We start from the raw sequence: 24161 nt of genomic DNA, 5'->3' as shown, positions 1-24161 counted from the left end.
TAAGCACTTTTTCAAAACTTCCCATGCATTGCTGATATCCTTCCCATTCAATGAATTATACCATGAGACCAAAGATAGCCATTTACTGAATTTGTTATAATTTTCAGCTTTGTAGTTCAGTATGTAATTGGAACAGTCACACAGTTAGCTACTGCCCAGGACAGCATGGCATAATACTATCACCAACTGGTGGCAAAACAGTCACATTTTTAACTGGTTCTCCTTCTGATGGTATGATCAAACCTAATACTCTTTGACTTCCAGTTCCTTCTTTCACATGCTTCTTGAGTAAGTTGTGTCACAACAGTTCAATAAATTGCATTTCATACCCCCCCTAGTAGTTGAACCACCAAGTCTGTGGCAACACCTTGCCATATATTTTATCTTGTTAGCCTGTACTTCATACTAGATAGCCTAAGTCACTGCTATATGGGACATTATTACTATTATTTATTGGCTTTGTGAATTTCTACCCTAAATGGACACAAATCATTCGATATCATTAGCAATATCCCCCCTCTCTTATTACTTCTGTCCCTCCTAAAAATGGGCTTTTTCAATTGAAGGTGAGTTAGCCAATTTTATATGGAGGTAGCAGGGTTTTTTTTCTGCCAGAAACTCGGGTTTTTCATCCTGTGTACAGACAAATCGGCCTTCAGAACAAACACAATTCACAGACAAAAAATACCATTGTTAGTGATGATGGGCAGTAGATGGCGTTGATGGCAGTAGTGTTGTAGTAGGAAAATTAAGTAGTAGTGGAGAGTGTGAGATGTATTTAGCGAAGTAAAGTGTCCTTCTATGATGAGTCCTTAGACTCCCTGGAGGTGTCACATAATAATAACCTTTACATTAGATTCCAATTACTACATCTGACTTTCGCAATTCAGATGTAGTAATTGGAATAATGAAGTGTTGGAATAATGTAGTAATTGAGTGCCATTAGTGAGTCAGGTTTCACTAATAATCTTAGACCAAAATATATTCACCAAGGCAATGAACTCTACCCTTTTCATGATGCTTCTGACATGTTTGTGTATAGACATAACAAGTTACTTCCTGATTCCTGGCTTTTTTGTATACCTACAGCTACAGTCTGTTTTGGAAACTTTTTCTTTTTTATCTACAGACACATTCTCAGAAAGCCTGAACCCAAGTGCACGTTTCCACTTGATCACCATTTATAACCATGTCCAATGATATTCATATCATTATCATGTTTGCATATCAAAGCTGAACTTACACACATATTCTCACCATTCTTCTTGTGATGATCCAATTTTCTTGACTCTCTGCATTAGGTCTCAACTCAGTAATTTCTTTAGCCTCCTGATGCCAAATCCATTCAAGTTCAAGTCTTCCCTCTTATACAAGTCTTTTCTATCATCAAACTTGCTCACTTTGTCCAATTTTTTCTACATAGCCTGCACATTGAATCATTTGCTGTCACAGAACTCCTTTCTTGACTATTCTCTTTGGGGAATAAAAACAAATTTAGGAGTTTCATGGCTGGTCTAGTTAACCATATGCAGCTTAGCATTACTATGGAGTGAGGTTATAAGCAATGATTTTAGGTTAGTCTTTCTCTTTGTAGGACTTTTTTCAGTGTGTCATAGCACTTAACTTTGTTGATAGTCTCACCAGGATATTTAAAAGAATATCTCAAAACAATGTTATCACTGTTGCAGCAGAAGATTACTAAGAGTTTTCCACATCAGATCCAGAAGGACTTTTTTTTTTTGAGAGGTGAGGGGGATAGTAAAGGTTGTACGGGTACTCCATGGAGCTGAAAGACTCATCACAAAAGACCCACACCATCCATTAACACAATACCTGTCATACATCTCTTTAAACTTACTGTTGGGACATCACAACCATCTCTAGCAATCCATTACACTCATTCACCACTCTCCAAGTAAAGAACCTAGTCCTCACACTCTTAGATAATGTCTAATTGTGATCCCTGTTTTTCTCCTACTCCCCATGTATTGAAAAATTTCTTTTATAGCAATCTTATAGTATCCCTTTAGTAAGCTATAAGTGTCTATCATATCCTCTCTCCTCCACTTGTTAGCTAAACTCTACAACTCACATACCTTCAATTTACATAGGGCACATTCCACAGGCCAGTCATGAGCTTGGTCACTTGTCCTTTCCACTACCTCCTGGTATCCTAGAAACACAGGTGACCAATTCTGTGCACAGGTCAACATGTGCCCAAATCATAGCCTTATAAAGAGGGATAATAACCTTCCTATTTTTACTTGTCGATGTGTTCTTCAACATCCAAGAAATCCTCTGAGCTATTGTGCTAACTCTTGCAGTATGTCCTCTGAATTTCAAATCTTTATCCACCAACCAACCCCCAGATCTCTAGCCTCATCAATTTCCTGTAAACTAGTACTATCAATATGATATGAAGTATGTAATCTTTTCATCCCAAAGCACATTACCTAACATTTTACATTAAATTGACAACCATTGTCCTCTGTCCACACTACCAGTTTATTCAAATCATCCTGTAAGATGTCTACATCACCTTTATCAAATATGCCCTCCCCAGTTTTGCATCATCAAGCAAACAACTAAATATTTCCCTTCAAATCTTCTGCTATATCATTATACTTCCATTCTTAGGAAATTAGTTCTTAGATTCTGACTTGGTTGTAAACCCAGTCTTAACACCAATAATATCAACTGTGAAAAAAAGAGCAGGGCTATTTCTGTAGGTCTCTAAAAGATCTCAGCAAATTCTGCATTTCTTTTAAGCAGACACATATTTGCAAGAAATTTTACATATTATTATTATTATTATTATTACATCTCCATGGAGTCGGCAGGCTCATCGTGGGAGTTTTATTCAACTGAGAACATATTTATCATATAGAATCTTAAAATCCTTAATATTTCTTGAATTAACAACACATTCTGGTAATGCGTTCCATTCACTGACAATTCTCCATGTAAAAAATCTGCTCCTCACACCCCCTCCTCACCACACTTTTACACAACTTCCATGAATGACCTCTGGTTCCTCCCCCTCTCACCAACTATTTGTTTTATAATCCCCTCTGGATTAATCTGATAAAAGGGAACTCACAATTTTAGTGTGCTGAATGTGTTTAATGCATCACCATTAAATTGGAGCTACATAAACAGAAAATGTTATGAATGGTATATAAAGAGAAAGGTGATCATCATGGTAAGAAAGGCAAAGTCCAAGTATGACAAGAAACCAACTGTGAGGAACCAAAGGAAATCAATACAGGTGTTTGGTTGGTTTCTGGTTTATTGATGCAAGGACAGCAAAGGTCATAATGCATCTTTGCAGCAGTACACAAAGTAGTAAAATATAACTAAATAATTAGATGATGTAATATACTAGAGAACAAATTTTTTAAAAAAATTGAGCAATGTCATATCTACATATAAATTGCATTTATGATCAAAGCTGTTTAATTCTTTATAAAGAGTTAAAAACTTCATGCAGTTTGAATTTTACAAGATTAGCCAGAGATAGTGTGTGGCTCAGCCAGATTAGTGAAAACTTCATTTCTTCCTCAACTGAAGCATTGGCACTCCAACAAAACATAGCAATTGTAAGGCAAGTTTTTGAACTGTTCATACACAGGTAGGTCATCAGCTTTTAGTAGATAAGAATATGTAAGATTACTGTGCCTATGCAGAACATAATAAGAACAAATTCTTCTTTTCTGTTTCTACATACACTAGACTGCCAACTTAATTTCAGGCTTAATCCTGCAATTTATTTGTTAGTGCTTGCTGCCATGATGACTGTTATTGATGAATTAACTTTGTTGACAAACTGTCTGGAAAAATGAGTTGACATAGTTGCATGTGCAGTCTCCTTTCCATTGATTCCAATGTGGCTGGGAATCTAACACAACTAAAAATCAAAATTAACTAGACTTGTAGAACATCACAAAGCACTGAATGTAAATTGCATACACAGGAAAAGCGATGGACTGTAAAGAAATCAAGGAGTTTGTATAAATCAGGCATTTCTGGCAGTGGTTTTCTTTTATGTGTACAAGTGCAAACTGAGTGGCATGCGGCTCAGCAGTATAGTTACTTCATTTAATTTAAGCGGAATCTGACTGGATACAATGAAGTCAGAAGAAGCAGCAGCACAACTAACAAAAGTTCCAAATATGTGTGCATTCAACAGCTATGATGACCTTCTTTAGCTGGCACAGCAAGAGGCTGCACGGTGAAGTGCAAACCTCTCATAAAGGAATATCATCATGTTCAGTAGAGGTGACATCAAGATACTTGCTGATGGCATGCATAATCTGTTTCAAGTGCATACTAAATGGATAAATGGAGTCTGGTGAGTGTGTGTAATACTGAAATACTAGTTCATGGAATGTACTTAGGGACCAACTTGATTTTTAGGGGTATAGTTAAATGAAAACTGTTTCTGTCAAAGCAACAGAGCAGGTTCATCTGCTTTGACAACTTTGAGTAGGTGATGTGCAAAATGCACCAGTGTCTATTCACATTCCTTGATCACAATAGGATCTACTTTTGCATATTACTTTCCCATGAGAAACTACAGAAGTGGGACCCATGAATAAGTGTGCAATAAAGGTAAAGCAAGGAACACCAATCAGCATCCAATTCTGTAGACGATAAAGGATATTCAATACTCTCTTTAACTTTTCTCTTAGTTGATAAATGTGTACAAGAAATGTATGCTTTCCTTAAAAATAAGTCCTGAGAACTTATAGCTTTTGTTGCTACTGGGATAATAATTTGTCCCATTCTTAACTCTAAGTCTGTGTGAAGAGTGCATTTATGGCAGAACGCTACACATACACTTTTTTTTTTTCTGTTGAAAACCTGAACCCATTAATAAGAACACCATAAACAGATATGATCAACTGCTTCGTCTTTCAATGACCTTCATGTTGAAAGAATGACAGTAAATTGTGAACTCATCAACATATGGAGCATTGCTTACTATGGGAAGAAGTTATTCAGTGATTGAGTTATTTTCATGGCAAAGAGTCACATTTAAGACAGAGCCATGGGGAACACTCTTTTCTTTGAGATAAGGATGAGATAATTATTATTATTATTATTATTCAGACCTCCAAGGAGTCAAAAGACTCATCGAGGGAGGTCCTTCCTAAGACATAAAGTCTGTCAAGACTCATCGAGGGGAGGTCCCCCCCCGAGAAGCACAAAGTCTATCATACCACTCTTTAAACTCACTGACCGTTCTCGCTCCCACCACTCCATCAGGCAATGCATTCCACGGCTCAACCACCCTCCACACAAAGAAACCACTCCTTACCCTCTTGCTTACAGTTTCCTTTCGAAACTTCCAGGGATAGCCTCTTGTCATCACTCCTACCCACTGTTCAACCAAGTGAAAGAACTCCCCAGTGTCAACCCTGTAACCACCTCTCAACAGTTTAAAAGTCTCAATCATATCACCTCTCCTTCTTCTATCCACCAAACTCTGCAGTCCAAATTCTCTTAGCAGATCCTCATAACTATCCTTGTACAGTCCTGAAACCATCTTTGTCACCCGTCTTTGCATCCTTTCCACAGTTAATTTATCCCCTTCGAATCCTGGGGACCAAATCTGAGAACAATAGTCCAAGTGTGGTCTGATCAAGAGACTTATACAACGTAATGATAACCCTCTTATTTCTGCAGGTCAGTGTCCTTCTCATAATAGCAATCCTCTGTGTTACCTTCACCACCTTTGCAATATGTCCCCTAAACTTCAGGTTTCTATCAATCATCAACCCCAGATCTCTTGTCTCCCCTACTTCCTCCAGTATAACTCCTCCCATAGATTATGCAGCATCCCATCGATGTTTCCCAAACCTCAAGACCTTACATTTTGGTGCATTAAACTGACACCCTCATTCATTTGCCCATCTATCTAGCTTATTTAAATCCTCTTGCAGGGCTACCACATCTGCACTATTACTAATAATCCTTCATAGCTTTGCATCATCCGCAAACAACTGAATATCCCCTTGCAATCCACTGGCTATGTCATTGATATAAAGGTTAAACAATATAGGTCCTAGTACTGAGCCTTGTGGGACCCAACTTGTAACCCTTTGCCTCCTGGAAACTGCTCCACCATACACAACTCTCTGATGCCTATCAGACAGCCAATCCTGAATCCAGTTGACCAATCTGACATCCAGACCCATGTGCTGCAACTTAAATATCAGCTTATCATGTGGCACCCTGTCAAATGCCTTCGCCAAGTCTAAGAAAATTGCAGTATATGCCTTTCCTTCATCTAATGTTCTTGTAACTTTATTATAAAAGGCTAGCATATTGCTAAAACAAGAGCGTCCTTTCACAAATCTATGTTGATTCTCACAGATAACATTACCCTCATCTTACCAATGCTGTATATGGTCCCTCACTACTTTCTCCAAGATCTTAACAACTACTGATGACACACACACTGGCCTATAATTAGACACTTCCAGTCTGTTACCACCCTTATGCAATGGCACTATCTTACCTTCCTTCCATTCCCTGGGCACCTCTGCCAAAGCCAGACTTTCATTGAAAAGCCACGTTAAAGGCACTGTCAATTCCCTAGCACATTCTCTCAAAACTCGTGGTGAAATACCATCCAGTCCCACAGCTTTACTGACATCCAGAGTACTCGGTATCTGAAACACACTCTCCTCCTGTACCTCCAGACCTCGAACCAGTCCTATCCCTCTAGCATTAAAACTGACTCCTCTAGAATGAAATACTCCAATAAAGTGTTCATTGAACAATTCCACTATGTCCTCTGCATCAGTCACTCTATTCCCATTTTTATCCCACAATATCATTCTTCCACAGTCATTTCTCCTCCTACTGGCCACATAGCTAAAAAATTCCCTAGGATTTTCTTTGGATCTTATGGCCAATCTCCTCTCATATTCCAGTTTCGCTTTCCTTACCACACTAGTCACTTTTCTGGCCTGTGTCTTATATTCCTTATGCATCTCTTCACCTGTCTCCTTATATCTCTTCCATAGCCTCTTTTTCGCATGCAATTCCTGTTTAATATTGTTTGTTATCCACTTTACTCCAAATTGCGTCCTCTTCTTCACTCGTGGTATACAACTTACCATTGCTGATAACAAATATTCTTTCACAATTTCCCACGCACTAGTGATATCTCGACCTTCCAATTCCTCCCTCCATGAAACTTCCCGAAGTTAACGTCTAAGACTATTATAATCACCTGCCTTATAATTCCACATAAGTTCCCGTCTCTTTGATACTCCTGCATGTCTATTCATTTTCCAAGTCAACACCATATGGTCACTCTCTCCAACTGGTGGGAGAAACGTCAACTCAGTTATTATCAACTCTTCTGATGCTATAACCAAATCCAAAACTTTTGAACCTCTTGTTCCCTCTGTTACATGTTGCCTAAGACATTTGTCCCTCAAGAATTCTAGAAATTCCATTCCCCTATTGCTACATGCATCTTCCTCTCTCCAATTTATACTACTGAAGTTAAAATCTCCCATAACAATCATTCTTCTTGCACTTGCCAAACTTAGCTGTCTAAACATCACCTGGTCCCCATCCTCTGTGCTCCTGGGTCTGTAGCAACACCCCACTAAATATCCTGTCTTGCCTACCTCTACCTCACACCATACGCTCTCAAAATCATTTGTCTCACTTCCTTCCAAATTCTCCACTCTTAGAGGACATAGGTCATCACTTATCATAAGCAGTACCCCACCACCATGCTTTCCCCTCCTATCCTGACGAAAAATGCTATACCCAGCGACTTCTATTCCTGTTGTTATATCCCCTTCTGTCAACCATGTCTCAGTGATCGCAATAAATTTTGGCCAGGCTGATGCTATCTGCGCCACCAATTCCTCTCCCTTATTCTGGATACTCCTGGCATTAGTATAAAGCATATAAATGCCATTGTTTATATACCCACCATTATCCCTTCTAGACTCCACTGGGCTCAGTGTTACCTGACATTGTCTCCCTTCTCCCAAGTATCCATTCCCACAAGAGGCCACCCCTGCTATCATCCTCTCTGGGACACACTAACTCGTTCAGAACAGCAATCTCTCCAGATGCCTACATCCTTCCTCATTCAAATGTAAACGGTCTCTCGCATACAATTCCTCTCTTTCCTCAAACGCACTCCAAGCATCCACATATACCAGTCCTCTCTTGTCACACATTCTCGCTATTATGCCATTCAATATCACCGCTCTTCTGCTCAGCTCATCATTATCATACCTAGGCAACACGCACACTATTTTTCCTCTCTCTGTCTTCTTCCATACAGTCTCAAGCAAAAATCTCATATCTCTCGCTGCCCAACTTACATTACCACTTGCCATTCGTTCCTACCATCATAATTGCCATAGCCACCCTTCCTATTGTTCCTCCTGGCAAACACTCCTCACGCATCCTATCTTGAACACCACGGATCATTGAGTCGCCATACATTATACCTCTTACCATTTCCTTGCTCCTATTGTTTCCATTCTCTCCTCTTCTTTCATTCCCATACCTCTCTCTTCTACTGTTTCCATTCTCTCCTCTTCTAGCACTCCCATACATCTCTCTCATTCCCTCTCTCCTACTGTTTCCATTTTCTCAACTTCTAGCACTTCCATATCTGTCTCTCCTACTACTGTTTCCATCCTCTCGTCTTCTAGCATTCTCATACCTCTCTCTCATTCCATCTCTCCTACCGTTTCCATTCTCTCCACTTCTAGCACTTCCATATCCCTCTCTCGTTCTGTCTCTCCTACTACTGTTTCCATCCTCTCGTCTTCTAGCATTCTCATACCTCTCTCTCATTCCATCTCTCCTACCGTTTCCATTCTCTCCTCTTCTAGCACTTCCATATCTCTCTCTCATTCCGTCTCTCCTACTGTTTCCATCCTCTCGTCTGCTAGCATTCCCATACCTCTCTCTCATTCCCTCTCTTCTACTGTTTCCATTCTCTCCTCTTCTAGCACCCCCATACATCTCACTCATACTCCCTAAATTCTCTCTCTCTCTCTCCTACTCTGATTCGCCTTGCATTTATCTCTTCCATTCTCCTAATCTTATCTTTCATACTTCTGCTCTCATTCACAAGACATTCCACCTCCTCTTTCAACTCATCTATCTCCCTCTGCAGGTCAGTCACTCTTAATCTAAATTCACTCTCCCAAACAAAACCATCTCCTAAACTTTCACAGTCACTCACACCTTCCACACTATCAACTATTATTTTCTCATTCTCTCCTATCACACTACTTGTCTTCCTACATTCATTCCCCGTTCCTGGACACTTCTAGTCTGTATGTATTTGTATTTCACACTTGTATTCACATATAATGTATATCACACTTGGAATACTTGGCTAGAGAGTTTATAATAAAACCAGGTAGTGGATTAGGGATGTAGAGCCTAACAACACAGTTGAGATAACCTGCTTTCACTGATGTTGGAGGTTTTGGCTGTGTCAAAAGTAAGGATGATATTTCACTTGGAACCAAATGACCATCCTTATGTATTAGGATGTACCTTATACCTGTTACTCCTTGATCTTCCAAGTTCTGAATATACCACTTACTTGGGACATCAAAGAGATCCCATTCCATTATCACACTCTACAACAGTTGAGTGATATATGAGGTGTTACAGTAATTGGTATTCTCCCACCTCCCCCACTGATGACACTCTCAGTAGTTTTCACGAGTGTTGCTGACTTGATGTTTCAATAAGAATATCAAAGAACAAAGTGTTTTAATTGTTTTGGGATGTCTTGCTGATCACTCTAAATCCTTATGAATCAATTCTGGAAGAAAGGCTAATACATTAGCTATTCACAACTATTCTTTTCAGAAAATTACAACATATACTCAATATTAATCATAAAACCTTTAATTAATACTTCTGATATTTTGGCAACATTACATTTCCATCATCTTCAGGGATCACAAACAATGATATATGTTTGCAGGCACTAACACTTGGTAAATGATGCTGAAGAAAGGTGACCAAAGTCAGGTTTAGGACTCTAGACCAGCCAATTTAGCATTAATGGGCTAAATTGGCTGGTCTTGGCCATTGGGCTGAAGATGAGTGCTTTCCAGATTTGGGACAGTTTCATTAACCAAAATTTGCTGAGGTTTGGAAAGTTTCTCAGGGCTGAGGCAGATTCCAGGAACAGCCTCTCATATTTCTATTTGCTGCAGTGCAATAGAGTGGACTTCTAGTGTATCCTGTGATTAGTGAGTGTCCAAAGCATTGTCAGCAAGTCCTAAGTAGCTTTATTGGTGGAACTGGATGTAGTCCTTGTGTTCAGATATTCTGATATTGGTTGTCCTGCCTATTTGGCTGTAGTAGGACAGTTTGCAACTGCAAAGGACCTGGTAGGTCTAGGGAATGTGGCTGGTCTTTAGTGGAGCATTAGGGATGACCATTTTTTGTGTGGCTTATAAGTGCTTTTAAGGTTGTATTTATTTAGGATTTTTGTTAAGTTTTTGGATATGCCTTGGATATTATTATTATTATTCGTGACACCTCTAAGGAGTCCGAAGACTCATCGCGGGAGGACACCTACTGTACAACTCTCCGTCTCCACTACTACACAGAACCTCTACTACCAATCACCTACATCAACGCCATCTACTGCCCACAACTACCACAGCTAGTTTTTTTTTTTTTTTTTGTCTGTAAATTGCGTGTGTTCTGAAGGTGTTCATATATATGGAATGGTAATAGATTTTGAATAATCTCTGCTCTGAAGAGGAGGTTGTGGTTACAGGGTTTTAATATTTTGTGGGGGTTATAGCAAATGGCTAAGAAAGTGTTGAGAATGTTAATTTTTTTGACTAAAGTAAAGGATGTTGAGAATGTGATCAAGTTCAGTAGTTAGGGCACCGCTATCAGAACTGATTAACTTTGAGGTTTTCGATACTGGCTTAAAAGTGAGCTGAATTTTTTATGTATGAAGGAGTGTTTCCAGTATATTATGAGAGCACTTTGACTAAATGTTTGGCTAATTTGTATGTGGGTGAATCAATGCCATCCATAATGGGATGTAATGCAAAATTTTGTTGATAGATTTTTAGTGGATCCTCACACTCCAACACACTAACATAATGGTCAATTCTGATGTCTCCTTTCTATTCTCTAATACATAAGCTGTTATGCATTACAGAATAATGTCATAAGGTCAGGTCTAAAGTGCCCCACTCAAAAGGCACTTTAGACATGTCGTTATCCAAGCTATGTTTCCTTCCAATATCTCAGTCCTGTTTCAGTTCACCATGAACTTTAACTATTTTGTTTGGCAAGGAAATTCTACAAACAGATAGAGGGGACATCCATGGGTTCCCCACTTTCTCCATGGAGACCTTTGAAGAAAAAGCCTTAAACTCTGCCCCAGATAAACAGGATCCAGTTTACCTTAGAAAAGGAAAACAATAACAGTCTCCCCTTCCTAGACACTCTGATTACACACCAGCCTGATGGATCCCTGGCAATTCTCTGTTTATAGAAAACTCACACATACTGGTAGATACATTCACCAGCAGTCACATTCCCACGTCCAACAATATGGGATTATAAAAACCCTCTATAAGAGGGCAAAATTAACCCGTTCTGATAGCAGTGCCCTAATTAATGAACTTGACCACAATCTTAGCCCATGGCTACAACCCCCACAAAATATTCAAACACTGTGACTACAACCCCCCTCCTCCTCTTCAGAGCAGAGATTATATAAAATCTATCATCATTCCATATATCTAGGGCACAAAACAAAATCCTAAATAAATACAAGCTTACATCCACTTATAGACCACATAAAAATTGGCATCAATCAAACACATCCACATTCCCTAGACCTACCAGGTCCTTTACAGTTGCAAAATTGTCCTAAACTAAGCAAAGAACAGCAAGAGAAGTATAGAAAAAGAAGAAGAATAAAAAGGGACAGTACCATTGCTATAAGATCTAGTCCACCATGAAAAGGTCTCCCCCATATGGAGGAGATACAATCAATGATCTCCTGGTCTAAGGAGATAATCCTAGTATGCAGGTGGTCAACTCATGGCCTGCCTATGAAAATTTTTGGGCACACAGATTCCGAGCATCACAAAAAAAATTAAATTTCAAACTTTGAAATGACATTACTCCCGGAATCCACTTTGAGTCGTGACCTGTGCATATCCCTGCTCTTTGTCAGGCATATAGTGACATCATACCATTCGTGCATGTTGAGTTTGAAGTCTGAGTGGGGAGACATACTGATAAAATTGCAAAAAAATTGTATGATTAAATTCTTAAATACCCAAAGCATACGCTTGATATACAGTACAATACCTATTGTTGATGATGCAGCAACTGATGTCTCAGTGATGTTAAATATACTTACTTTTTTTCCCTTTAGCTTTGATGTTTTATCATAATTGATCGATTTTTAACATATATTTATCGTTTTATAGTAAATCTCTTCTTCAAGCTAAACATTACATCATTTTTTATGAAGGATTTTATTTTAATACCTTTATTATAGCATCTTTGAATAACGTACTTTATTTCTTCTTTTTTTGTTATGCTTTTATGAAGTAAAACATGTATGAGAAAAATAATGATATACTGTGCAAAATTCCAAAAGGGCATGTGGAGGTATTTTTTTTTTAAAAATTAGCCAATTTTGGCACTGATCCTTAAAAAAGTTTACCATCCCTGTTCTAGTTATAACTAGCTCCAGATGATTTGTTGAATAGCTGGTATTATTGTTGATTATTATTATTATTCAGGCCTCCATGGAGTCAAAAGACTCATTGTGGGAGGTCCTTTCTAAGAAACAAAAGTCTATCAAGACTCATCGAGGGCGGTCCCTCCTAGGAAACACAAAGTCTATCATACCACTCCTTAAACTCACTTACCATTCTTGCTCTCTCAACTCTATCAGGCAATGCATTCCATTGTTCAACCACCCTCCATGCAAAAAAAACCACTCCTCATCCTCTTGCTCACATAGGATGTTTCCTTCCGTAACTTCCATGGATGGCCTCTTGTCATCACACCTTCCCGCTGTTCGACCAAGCGAAAGAACTCCCCAGTGTCAACCCTGTAACCACCTCTCAACAGTTTAAAGGTCTCAATCATATCACCCCCCTCCTTCTATCCACTAAACTCTGCAGTCCACACTCCCTCAGCCGATCCTCATAATTACTGTTACGGTTTACAGTAAATTTTGAATGTCAGTGAGTGATTAATTAAAGCGAATACCTGCTTTTTGATAGTAACCCATTACAGAATACCATCATATTGTAAACCCAGTAATTCATTCTGATACATCAGAAGTTGAAGCTTTTGCCACCTAAGTTAGTTCCCTCTCTAATGGATAAGATTTAAAATATAAATATCATCATCATCATCATGCATATCAAGGATTTGGCCTAGCATGGCCTGTTCCGGCCTTAGAAGTCATCGTTGAATCGTTTAAGAGGATGTCTTGGTTTTCTTTTTCCTAATAGCTTGTATTTTAAAGCTTGTTTTGGTAATCTTTCTGTTTTCATTCATTGAATGTGTTCCATCCATTTATGTTTATATTTTTTAATTTTTTCTATTACTGGTTTTTGGTTTAATTCTTTCATAATTACTTCATTTCTTTTGTGATCAAATAGGGCATACTTTGCAGTTTTTCTCATAAACTTCATTTCTGCTGTTGTTAATCTTTGTTTGTCTTTTTGTTTTATTGTCCAGATTTCACTTCCATACATTAAGACTGGTAGGGCTAATGTATTGTATACTTTTAATCTGGTTTGTTTTTGAACTAGGTTTGGTTTAAATATAGAGTTAATTACACCTGTTATTTTTAAATATTTTGCAATTTTACTTAAGTATAAAGAGCTAATAACTTCGGCAAGAAACTCTCTGATTCCAATCTTTGAGTTTCTTATTCGGTTTTAAAACTATGTTTGATTTAACATCCCCTTAATTTAAGTAATAAATTTTGCCATTTTTACATTTATATCTTTTTCATTTTCATATGTGATCATACATCCTAGGTAGTTAAATGAATTCACCTGTTCCAAGATCTTGTTATCTATTACTATTTTAGTTCTTGCTGAATCTTGTCCTTTAAAGGCCATAGTTTTTGATTTTTCTGTTGATATTATCATACCATAATCTTTGGATATCTCATTTAGATTTAAAATAGCTTTCTGTAGTTTATCTTCAGAATTTGTAATTATTATTTGGTCTTCAGCAAAGAGGAGAGTGTTTAAGTTTACTGTAGGAGAAAGTTTAATTCCTTGATGTAAATTTTTATTCCATTTTATTATTATTTCATTTCAGTAGATAAGAGTTGCTGAGAGGGGACATCCCTGTCGGACCCCTTGGTTTATCTCTTTCGTATATGATAGCTCGTGATTTAATCTTATTTGTATTTGATTATTCTCATATATACTTGTGATAGCTTTTAGGATATTATTTGGTATTTGTCTTTCTTTTAATATGTTAAATAATATGTTTCTTTTAACTTTGTCAAATGCTTTTTCATAGTCAATAAATGCAATAAGTTTAATTCCTTGATGTAAATTTTTATTCCATTTTATTATTATTTCATTTCAGTAGATAAGAGTTGCTGAGAGGGGACATCCCTGTCGGACCCCTTGGTTTATCTCTTTCGTATATGATAGCTCGTGATTTAATCTTATTTGTATTTGATTATTCTCATATATACTTGTGATAGCTTTTAGGATATTATTTGGTATTTGTCTTTCTTTTAATATGTTAAATAATATGTTTCTTTTAACTTTGTCAAATGCTTTTTCATAGTCAATAAATGCAATATGTGTTTCTAAAATGTATTCTCTTCTTTTCTGTATTATTAATTTTAGGCAAAAGGCTGGGTCTATACATGATCATCCTTTTCTAAATCCATTCTGTACTTCTAAAATAAAGTTTTCGGAATATTTCATTAGTTTGCTATTTAAGATTCTGCTATATATTTTGTAACAGGAATTTAGTATACTGATACCTCTATAGTTTTTAGGGTCATCTCTATTACCTTTTTTAAAGATAGGAATCACAATTGCTTTTTTCCATTCTATTGGGGGGGATACCAGTTGAATAAATTTTATTTAAAAATAGTAAGAGTCTTTCTTTGAATCTAGTTCCTGTATATTTATATAGTTCTGAACCTAGTTTATCTTCTCCAGGTGATTTTCCGTTTCTTGTTTCTTTCAGGCTGATTTCTAATTCTTCTTTAGTTATTTCTTTTTATTTTCGTTAATTGTTTGTCAATTATTCTTGTTGAGAGGCTTATACGCTGGTTAAACATGATAACTAATATTTAAGGAATTGACAGCGTATACTAGAAATATAGATTAAATAAACTTTAATATATACTTTCCGATATTTCGGCGAACATCACGTTGCCATCTTCTTGGGAACTTACTACAAAGACACGTGCACACAAGTACTAATAACAGCAAATGAGACTGAAGCTAGGAAGCTAGTGTTTTCCTAAAGTCCTGATGGTGCCCCCTGGTGGGCTATATTGGTAGTTTTTGGACTTTGGGCTGAAGTTCTTCTGATAAAAGTTTCCCAAATTTGGGGCAGTTTCATGCATCCAAATTTGTTGAGGTTTGGCATGTTCCTAAGGGCCGAGGCTGATTCCATGAATAGTCTTTCATACTTGAACTTGCTGCGGTGTATTACTGTGGCTTTCTTCCATCTTATTCTGTGGCGAGTATCCAGAGAGTGGTCTGCAAGCCCAGAGTGGCTGTACTGGTGAAATCGGATGTAATCCTTGTGTTCTGAGATTCTGATATTTGCTATCCTGCCTGTTTGGCCAAAGTAGGACAGTTTACAGCTGCAAGGGACCTGGTATACACCAGGTAGGTCTAGGGGAAGTGGTTGGTCTTTGGTGGAGCGGATAAGGGATGCCAGTTTTCTATGTGGTCTGTAACAAGTGGTCAAGTCATGTTTTTTTAGGATTTTATTGATTTTTTCCGAAGTGCCTCTGATGTAGGGAATAGTGATGGATTTAGAGTAATCTTTTTTGTGAAGGGGAGGGGATGGTGGGTTGTGGATAACTGGGTTAAGTATTTTTTGGAAGGGGTAGCCGTTGGCTGAGAAAGTGTCACGGATGTGATTTAGTTCAGTGGTTAGGGCTTGATCATTAGAACAGATTATTTTTGCCCTGTTGAATAATGTTTTAATAACTCCATATTGTTGTGAGGGGGGGGTGGTGGGATTGTTGGTGAATGTATCTGCCTGTATGGGTGGGTTTTCTATAAACTGAGAAAACCAAGGTTCCATCAGGTTGGCGGGTGACTAGTGTGTCTAGGAAGGGGAGGTTATTGTTTTCCTCTTTTTCCAGGGTGAATTTGATTCTAGGGTGTTGGTTGTTCAAGTGTGTTAGGAAGGAGAGGAGTGAATCCGGGCCATGTGGCCAAATAGCGAAAACATCATCAACGTAGCGAAGTGGGGCTGAGTTTAAGGCTTTCTCTTCAAACATCTCCATGAAGAAGTTGGCCAAGGGTGGGGAAAGTGGTGAACCCATGGCTGTCCCCTCTATCTGTTTGTAGAATTTTTCCTGCCAAACGAAATAGCCTGAGTTCATTGTAAACTGAAATAGGGCTGAGATATCGGGAGGAAATTTAGCTTGGATTAGCTCTAAGGTTTCTTTGAGGGGGACATTCGTGAATAGGGAGGAGACATCAAAACTGACCATTATGTCATTATGTTGGAGTGTAAGGTTTTCTATACTGGCTTTGAAGTGGGCTGAGTTTTTTATGTGTGATGGTGTATTGCCAGTATAGTGTGAGAGTGCGTTGGCTAGTTTGTAAGTGGGGGAATCAATGCCATCCACTATGGGACGTAATGGCACATTTTCTTTGTGTATTTTTGGGAGCCCTTGGCCAACTTCTTCATGGAGATGTTTGAAGAGAAAGCCTTAAACTCAGACCCACAAAAACCTACCATATGGCTTCGCTACGTTGATGATGTTTTCGTTATTTGGCCACATGGCCCGGATTCACTCCTCTCCTTCCTAACACACTTGAACAACCAACACCCTAGAATCAAATTCACCCTGGAAAAAGAGGAAAACAATAACTTCCCCTTCCTAGACACACTAGTCACCTGCCAACCTGATGGAACCTTGGTTTTCTCAGTTTATAGAAAACCCACCCATACAGGCAGATACATTCACCAACAATCCCCCCCCCCCCCCCTCACAACAATATGGAGTTATTAAAACATTATTCAACAGGGCAAAAATAATCTGTTCTAATGATCAAGCCCTAACCACTGAACTAAATCACATCCGTGACACTTTCTCAGCCAACGGCTACCCCCTCCAAAAAATCCAAAAAATACTTAACCCAGTTATCTACAACCCACCACCCCCTCCCCTTCACAAAAAAGATTACTCTAAATCCATCACTATTCCCTACATCAGAGGCACTTCGGAAAAAATCAATAAAATCCTAAAAAAACATGACTTGACCACTTGTTACAGACCACATAGAAAACTGGCATCCCTTATCTGCTCCACCAAAGACCAACCACTTCCCCTAGACCTACCTGGTGTATACCAGGTCCCTTGCAGCTGTAAACTGTCCTACTTTGGCCAAACAGGCAGGACAGCAAATATCAGAATCTCAGAACACAAGGATTACATCCGATTTCACCAGTACAGCCACTCTGGGCTTGCAGACCACGCTCTGGATACTCGCCACAGAATAAGATGGAAGAAAGCCACAGTAATACACCGCAGCAAATTCAAGTATGAAAGACTATTCATGGAATCAGCCTCGGCCCTTTGGAACATGCCAAACCTCAACAAATTTGGATGCATGAAACTGCCCCAAATTTGGGAAACTTTTATCAGAAGAACTTCAGCCCAAAGGCCAAGAACTACCAATATAGCCCGCCAGGGGGCACCATCAGGACTTTAGGAAAACGCTAGCTTCCTAGCTTCAGTCTCATTTGCTGTTATTAGTACTTGTGTGCACGTGTCTTTATAGTAAGTTCCCAAGAAGATGGCAACATGACGTTCGCCGAAATATCGGAAAGTATATATTAAAGTTTATTTAATTTATATTTCTAGTATACGCTGTCAATTCCTTAAATATTAGTTATCATGTTTGTCAATTGTCTTTTTTAAAATATTTGTCTGTCCACAATTCTGTGTAGTAATTTAGAAATTCTTCTAATTTCAATTCAGTGTTTAATTTTATGTTTTCTTTGGTATCTGCATTTAAGTATTTCAAAATTTTATATACATTGGGTCTTATTTTATATAAATCATGTTCTAAATTAGAAACAAATTTGTTCCATGATTCTCTATGTCTTTTTCTGACTTCTCTTTTAGCTATGGCTCTTATTCTTTTATATTCTATTTCATCTTCTAATCTTTTACTGCTTAACCATTTGCGATAGACTTCTTTTTTCTTTTTGATTATTTCTTTCATTTTATCATCCCAGATCTTCAGTTTTTTTCCTTTTATTGAATTTTTTGGTCTTTCCTAAGCTTTCATTTGCTGCTGCATTTAGTATCATTTTTATATTAAGCCATTCTATTTCTATTTCTTCATTTTGTCTAGATATTGGTTAATTCTTTGTTCATATAGCCATTGTACATTTGTGTCATTAAATAGTCTAGTTTTATAAACAAATATTTAAAATTTTCTTTTTGTTCTTGTTACTTGTAGCCATTTAGGTGGTAATCTTAATTTTATTTTAACAAGGAAGTGGTCACTGCTTATTTCATATCCTCTATGAACTCTAACGTCTAGTGAAAATTTTGATGTCTTTTCATTTAATAAAAAATAATCTAATATTGATTTCCATCCTCTTACTGCCCAAGTATATATATATGTATGTGTTTATGTTTATAGAAGGAATTCATTATTTTTAGGTTATTATAACTACAAAGTCAATCAATTTTTTGCCAGTCCTGTTTAGAGTATGTTCTCCATGTATTCCTATATTATTATTAATTTTCGTGTTTCCAATTCTTGCATTTAAGTCTCCTGCTAAATTACGTAATCATTTTTATTTATTTTATTATGTATGTTTTGTAGCTGATTATAAAAATCAATATCATCCTGTTCTCTTCCTTCTTCTGGAGCATATAAACCAATTATTGTTAAATAGCCTCTATCTATTTTTATTCTAGCTTCTAGTATTGTTTAATTCCATAATTTATAATGTTTTAACTGTTTTGAAAGGGAGTTATGAATCCAAATCATGACTCCTGCTTGTGCTCTTTTGTCTCTGTCGACTCCACTGTATATCACATTAAAATTTTCGGTTCTCGTGGTTCCTTTTAATTTCTTTTTTGTTTGTTATTACTGCTATTTTAAAATTTCTTTCATTTAATAATTGGTCTAATTCTATTTCTTTATATGCTATTCCTCTTACATTCCAGTTTGCTATGTGTATTATATTTTGTCGTTTCCATTTTTGTTTTACCTTTTCCATTCCAGGTTCGTTTCCTATAGATTCAATCCGATTATCTTTTTCTGTCAGCTTACTAGTAGAATTATGTTCTCCATGTCAGAGGACTAGCCTGACGATGGAATAGTTCAGTGGTAGGGCTGCTACCTTAAGGCTTCTGAACTAGCCTTCTTCTGAATTTAAACCCATAGGAGGAATAGGGTATGTTGAAGGGGGGAAAGAGTAGATTATAGAAGAATTACATAATGCGATAAAATATAAATATGATTTATTTAAAATATTAAAATGTGAAAAAATCTTGAAAAAATGAGAAAAAAAGTTAAAAATGCAGGAGTCACTTTTTTTTATTTACTCAAAATGTAGGTTATAAACATTAAAACAACAACAACAACATGTAAATTGCATTACACTTATTGTTGGAATGGAAAAGCTGTTTCTTAAAATCATTTGTGACATGGTGTTGGAGATCTTCAGTCAAGGTGGCAGAATCTGATGTTTTTTCTGGCCTCCTCCTACTTCTGATGGAAAGACCTCTAAAGTTGTTTGTTTTTGGCACTTTCTCTGGAGGTTCTTGAAATAACTTAGCATCTTATCTTCAAACTGGCAAGTCAACAGTTCAGTGGTTCAAGTTTCTGAGTTTTTTTCTTACTGTTCTCTTCACAATGTCCCACAGAAAATGTCTGCAATTTTTGCAGTGCTGCAATATGGTAATTTTGCTTAATTTTCTCTTCTCCACTATTATTTTCATGTATCTTCTCTAATTTCTGAGAGCCTCTGCTGTTAAACTCATTTCTATGATCCTTAATGCCTCCACATGCAACTTCCAGTCTCAGTAACTCACCAAGACTGATAATTTTTTGATCTAGAATTGTACGTTCAGCCTCAACTTTGTTAAATTCATGGGTGAATAAAGGCCACAAGTTCTTTCAGGCTGCAATAGGGAAAAATTTGATATAAGTAGTGTGTACACAGTGGATTATGTGGAGTGCCCTCCCATGATGCATCTTTGTACTTCTTTAAGTGTTATGTGATAATAATAATGTTTCATATAGCACTGTCAAATGTTTTCTTATTAAATTATCCAGCCTCAGAAAAAGTCTTTGGCAGCCACATAGTGGACAGTCTTGATGAATCCATTTATCCATCTTTTTTTCTGATTTTGCTAACCCATCTTCTGACATTCTGTAACTAACAGTTTCTGCCTATATGTGTTGAATAGTTTTTAATGAACTTTTGCAGATTTTCTTTTTTTTTTGATTTGACTAGGAACTTAACGATCATCAACTGCCACATGTGGACATCAAATGGACTGGTTGTTGTTAAAAACCTGTAACAACAACAAAATTAATATTTGTTTTACAAAAAATAAAGGAAAATTTAAAAGTTTTACAGTAAAAAACAATGGTACAATGTTAAATTTTATAAGGCAACTGACATTACTTTTTAGCCTGCTCTTGTACATACTTGTTCATAAATAAAATTTTTATTTATGAACAAGTAAAAAAAAAAACAACACTGAAAATGTTAGGTACAAAATTTTGGATTTTACTTTACTTTTTTTCTTATTTACTTTAAATTCATAATTCTACTTTGATATCTTGCAGCATTCTTATCAAACAATCTGTTAATTGCATGTTACAAGGCCATTCTTCTGTTCCAATGGCCTTGTAATATGCAATTAATACAGTGCTTTGTGTTCTGTTGTTTTTAGATCATAAAAAAAGGCTACTCTTCTGATGAAAATTTTTATTAACTGACTTGAACATTTGCTTTAGACATGCAAAAATATGCAGTCTAAAAACATTATGTGCAAATCTGGCATATAAATAGCTGGACAAGATTATCCAGCAGCTATCATGGAACAGCGCACCTGAGAGATGCTTTACAAGTTATCCGATGATGCAACGGCCAAAAGTTATGGTCGCCACCCGAGGAGGAGTCTATAGTGTCACTTACATACACATATACAAGATTTTTTTATTCTGTTTTAAGAAATATATATCTTGAAGAAGCCTGCTATTGACACTGATGTAAAGTAAAAATAATATGACACATTTGAAGAGTGGAAGTGTTAATATGGTTTTACTAATTGAAGTTGAACAATTTTTAAAGTATTTTTACATTTGTTTTTCACACACATTCACACATTTATATTCAGTTTATTTATCTTTCAAGTTAGAAGATGGGCAGTTATATATTTAAAATGATGACTGTTTCTCACTATATGTGTGTGTGCGTGCTTTTTCATATATGTCATACATTAGTTACATAAATATCAACAAAATGAATGAAAATGTTCACAATGTTATAAGTTTGTACAAATGATTTAAATCTAAAACAGAAAATATATCTAAATCCTATGAAATTTCATAACAGTCAAGTTTTCATTAAGACAGAGGTCCATAAGTTAAAGTGAAAACAGTGAAATGTAAATGCCTGAGATTTTTGAAAGAAATCCAGTATTATTACTGCCACTCTTCACCAAACTTAATACATGAAAAAATAAAAAAATAACACCTGGACGTTTAAACACAATTTGGCACCTCAGGAAGTTTAATCCTGTATATCATAAAATGAGTTAGAAGATCACAAGTAAGTACTATACAATTGCAATGGCAAGATAACTACTTTCCTGTCATGTTAAAAGTATGACTGTAAATTGGACAGCGGCAAGACAGTGGTAACATCCACTGTTCCAATTAGAGAATGGTAAGACTGTTTATGAAAAGATGGCAAACATATTGGTTTTCATCTCTTAAATATCTGTTAGTGTATATACATTATAGGCATGTTTTCTTCAGCATCAGAGTTAACAGAGAAATAGCTTGGATTTGAAAATTATAGCTCAAAAATAAGTTATTGTCAAGTTATATTTCTATGTTGTTTTAGATAAAGTTTAAATCAAGAGAAAATACTATAAGAATAAATAAATGTTACTTTACTGATACTATTAGGGGGAAAAAAACTTTCATCAAAAATCTCAAGGTATTTGGTCTTGTAAATCTAACCTTATGCATTTCTATACATTACCTTTTTTTTTTTTTAAGCAAACATGTATGCATATAAAAAAAAAATAAATAAAAACTTTGCTGCCCAGAAAGTAAAAAAGTAGTTTTCAACCTAGCTGCATACTAAAACATCTACTTTTTTTAGACTTATTAAAATCACACACACACACACAAAAAAAAACTTATGAAGTTTATGGTCATTTATCACAAAATATGAGTAAACTAGAAAAATGTATTAAAATTCCACATTTTTGCTTTAAACAAGTTTAACATACATTTCAAAATGGATAAATAGGAACAGTTTATAAAAATAAAATTGGTCTAAAACAACAGTCGGAATATTTCAAGAGAAATATTTAATTTAGACAGTGGTCAAAACTAAATTCTACTTTAAGGAGTCATAGTTATGAAATCTTAATTTCTCCATGTAAAGAATTATTGTCCATCATTAGCCTTGAGCAACATCACACTTTGGCATGAGGTCATGGAACCTCTGACTGAATTTCTACATGTGGAATAAACATAAATGCTGACCTCTTAAACTGCTCTTACCTGACTTGATAAGACTTGGGCCAATGAAGTTGATGAGATATAATGTAATTTGCGATGAGAGGAAAAAAAAAAAAAAAATATATATATATATATATATCAGTTTTCAACATGAACAAAAAATACACCAACAAAATATCTATGGCCATATTTTTCATTAGCTGCCTTCAGTTCTTCCTTTGGATATGGAAGACAACCACAGCTTTTGTCATTGATGAGCAGCATTTATCAGTACTTGAGAAGTTTCAGAAGACAATGCTACATGACAAGCTTCTTCAGTCACTATCAAGTTCAGTTCCACAGCTGTCACAGCTTGGATAATACACCACTGAAGTGTTATGCATCAGTTGTTTCTGCTATTTTCTTCGAAACAGATTTATACATTTACTGGGCTACTAGTTCTTTTATACAACCTTCTGAGTAATTTCAAGCCAGTGGGTGACTTGTATCATGAGCAGAGTCATGTGACTGACCATCAAAGTACTCTACATGGAGGTTATCACTTTGAAGTAATCCTTTCTTCTCTTCACCTGGACCACCAGTAGGATACAGTGAATCATATACAGGATTAGCGAAGTTAGTTGCCTGTAAATAATGAAAAATAATGAATTTAATAAAAAAATCAGGTGAGATAAAGTATAGATATAAGGGAAAGTGAAATAGAACAAATGAAATATGAACCTTGGAAAAACATTTATTTCTCTACATAATCCCCTTCAACATTTATACACTTGTCCCATTGTTTTATCAGTCCTTCAAAACTAGCAGCAGAAAATTCTTTTATTTGTTATCTCAGCCAACTCTGCATCTCATTTTCAACCTCCTCATCATCATGAGCAAATTGTTTGCCAAAAAAGTGCCGTTTTTTTTTGGCAAAAAAAAAAAAAAAAAAAAAAAAAAAAAAAAAAAAAAAAAAAAACACTTTTTTTTTGCCAAACAAGTGAAAGTCACCTGGGGTGAGGTCAGGGCCATAAGGTAGATGCTGAAGGAGTTCTCACTGAAGCTCTTGAATTCTTCCCAGGGTTTCTGTAGCTGTATGAGGTCTTGCATTGTCGTGCAGAAGCAATGCTTCTCTTATCAGTAACCTTGGATGTTATTTTGCACCCTGAAGCTTCAATAAAATTTCACAGTAAG

General features: G+C 36.4%; 2 protein-coding genes across 2 annotated transcripts in view; both read right to left on the bottom strand.

Moving 5' to 3' along the window:
• LOC150109447 (1,5-anhydro-D-fructose reductase-like) overlaps positions 1-9635 on the bottom strand; it is a 193934-nt gene extending 184299 nt beyond the window's left edge. Inside the window, exon 1 of the mRNA XM_090402383.1 lies at positions 9447-9635. Within this exon, the coding sequence (XP_090258509.1) occupies positions 9447-9635 (189 nt within the window). The remainder of the gene's footprint in view (positions 1-9446) is intronic.
• An 11566-nt stretch (positions 9636-21201) lies between these two features.
• The window catches only part of LRP1 (LDL receptor protein 1), a 1646373-nt gene continuing 1643413 nt past the window's right edge, over positions 21202-24161 (bottom strand). The window contains exon 90 of the mRNA XM_090402369.1: positions 21202-23612. Within this exon, the coding sequence (XP_090258495.1) occupies positions 23454-23612 (159 nt within the window). The 3' untranslated portion in view covers positions 21202-23453. The remainder of the gene's footprint in view (positions 23613-24161) is intronic.

Source organism: Typopeltis vanoorti, chromosome 2 (genome assembly GCF_054136105.1).
Source record: "Typopeltis vanoorti isolate ZY-2024b chromosome 2, IOZ_Tvanoo_1.0, whole genome shotgun sequence".
In the NCBI taxonomy this organism is placed as follows: Eukaryota; Metazoa; Arthropoda; class Arachnida; order Uropygi; family Thelyphonidae; genus Typopeltis; species Typopeltis vanoorti.
Note: the sequence above shows the minus strand (reverse complement) of the source record. Positions and strands in the feature narration are given on the sequence as shown.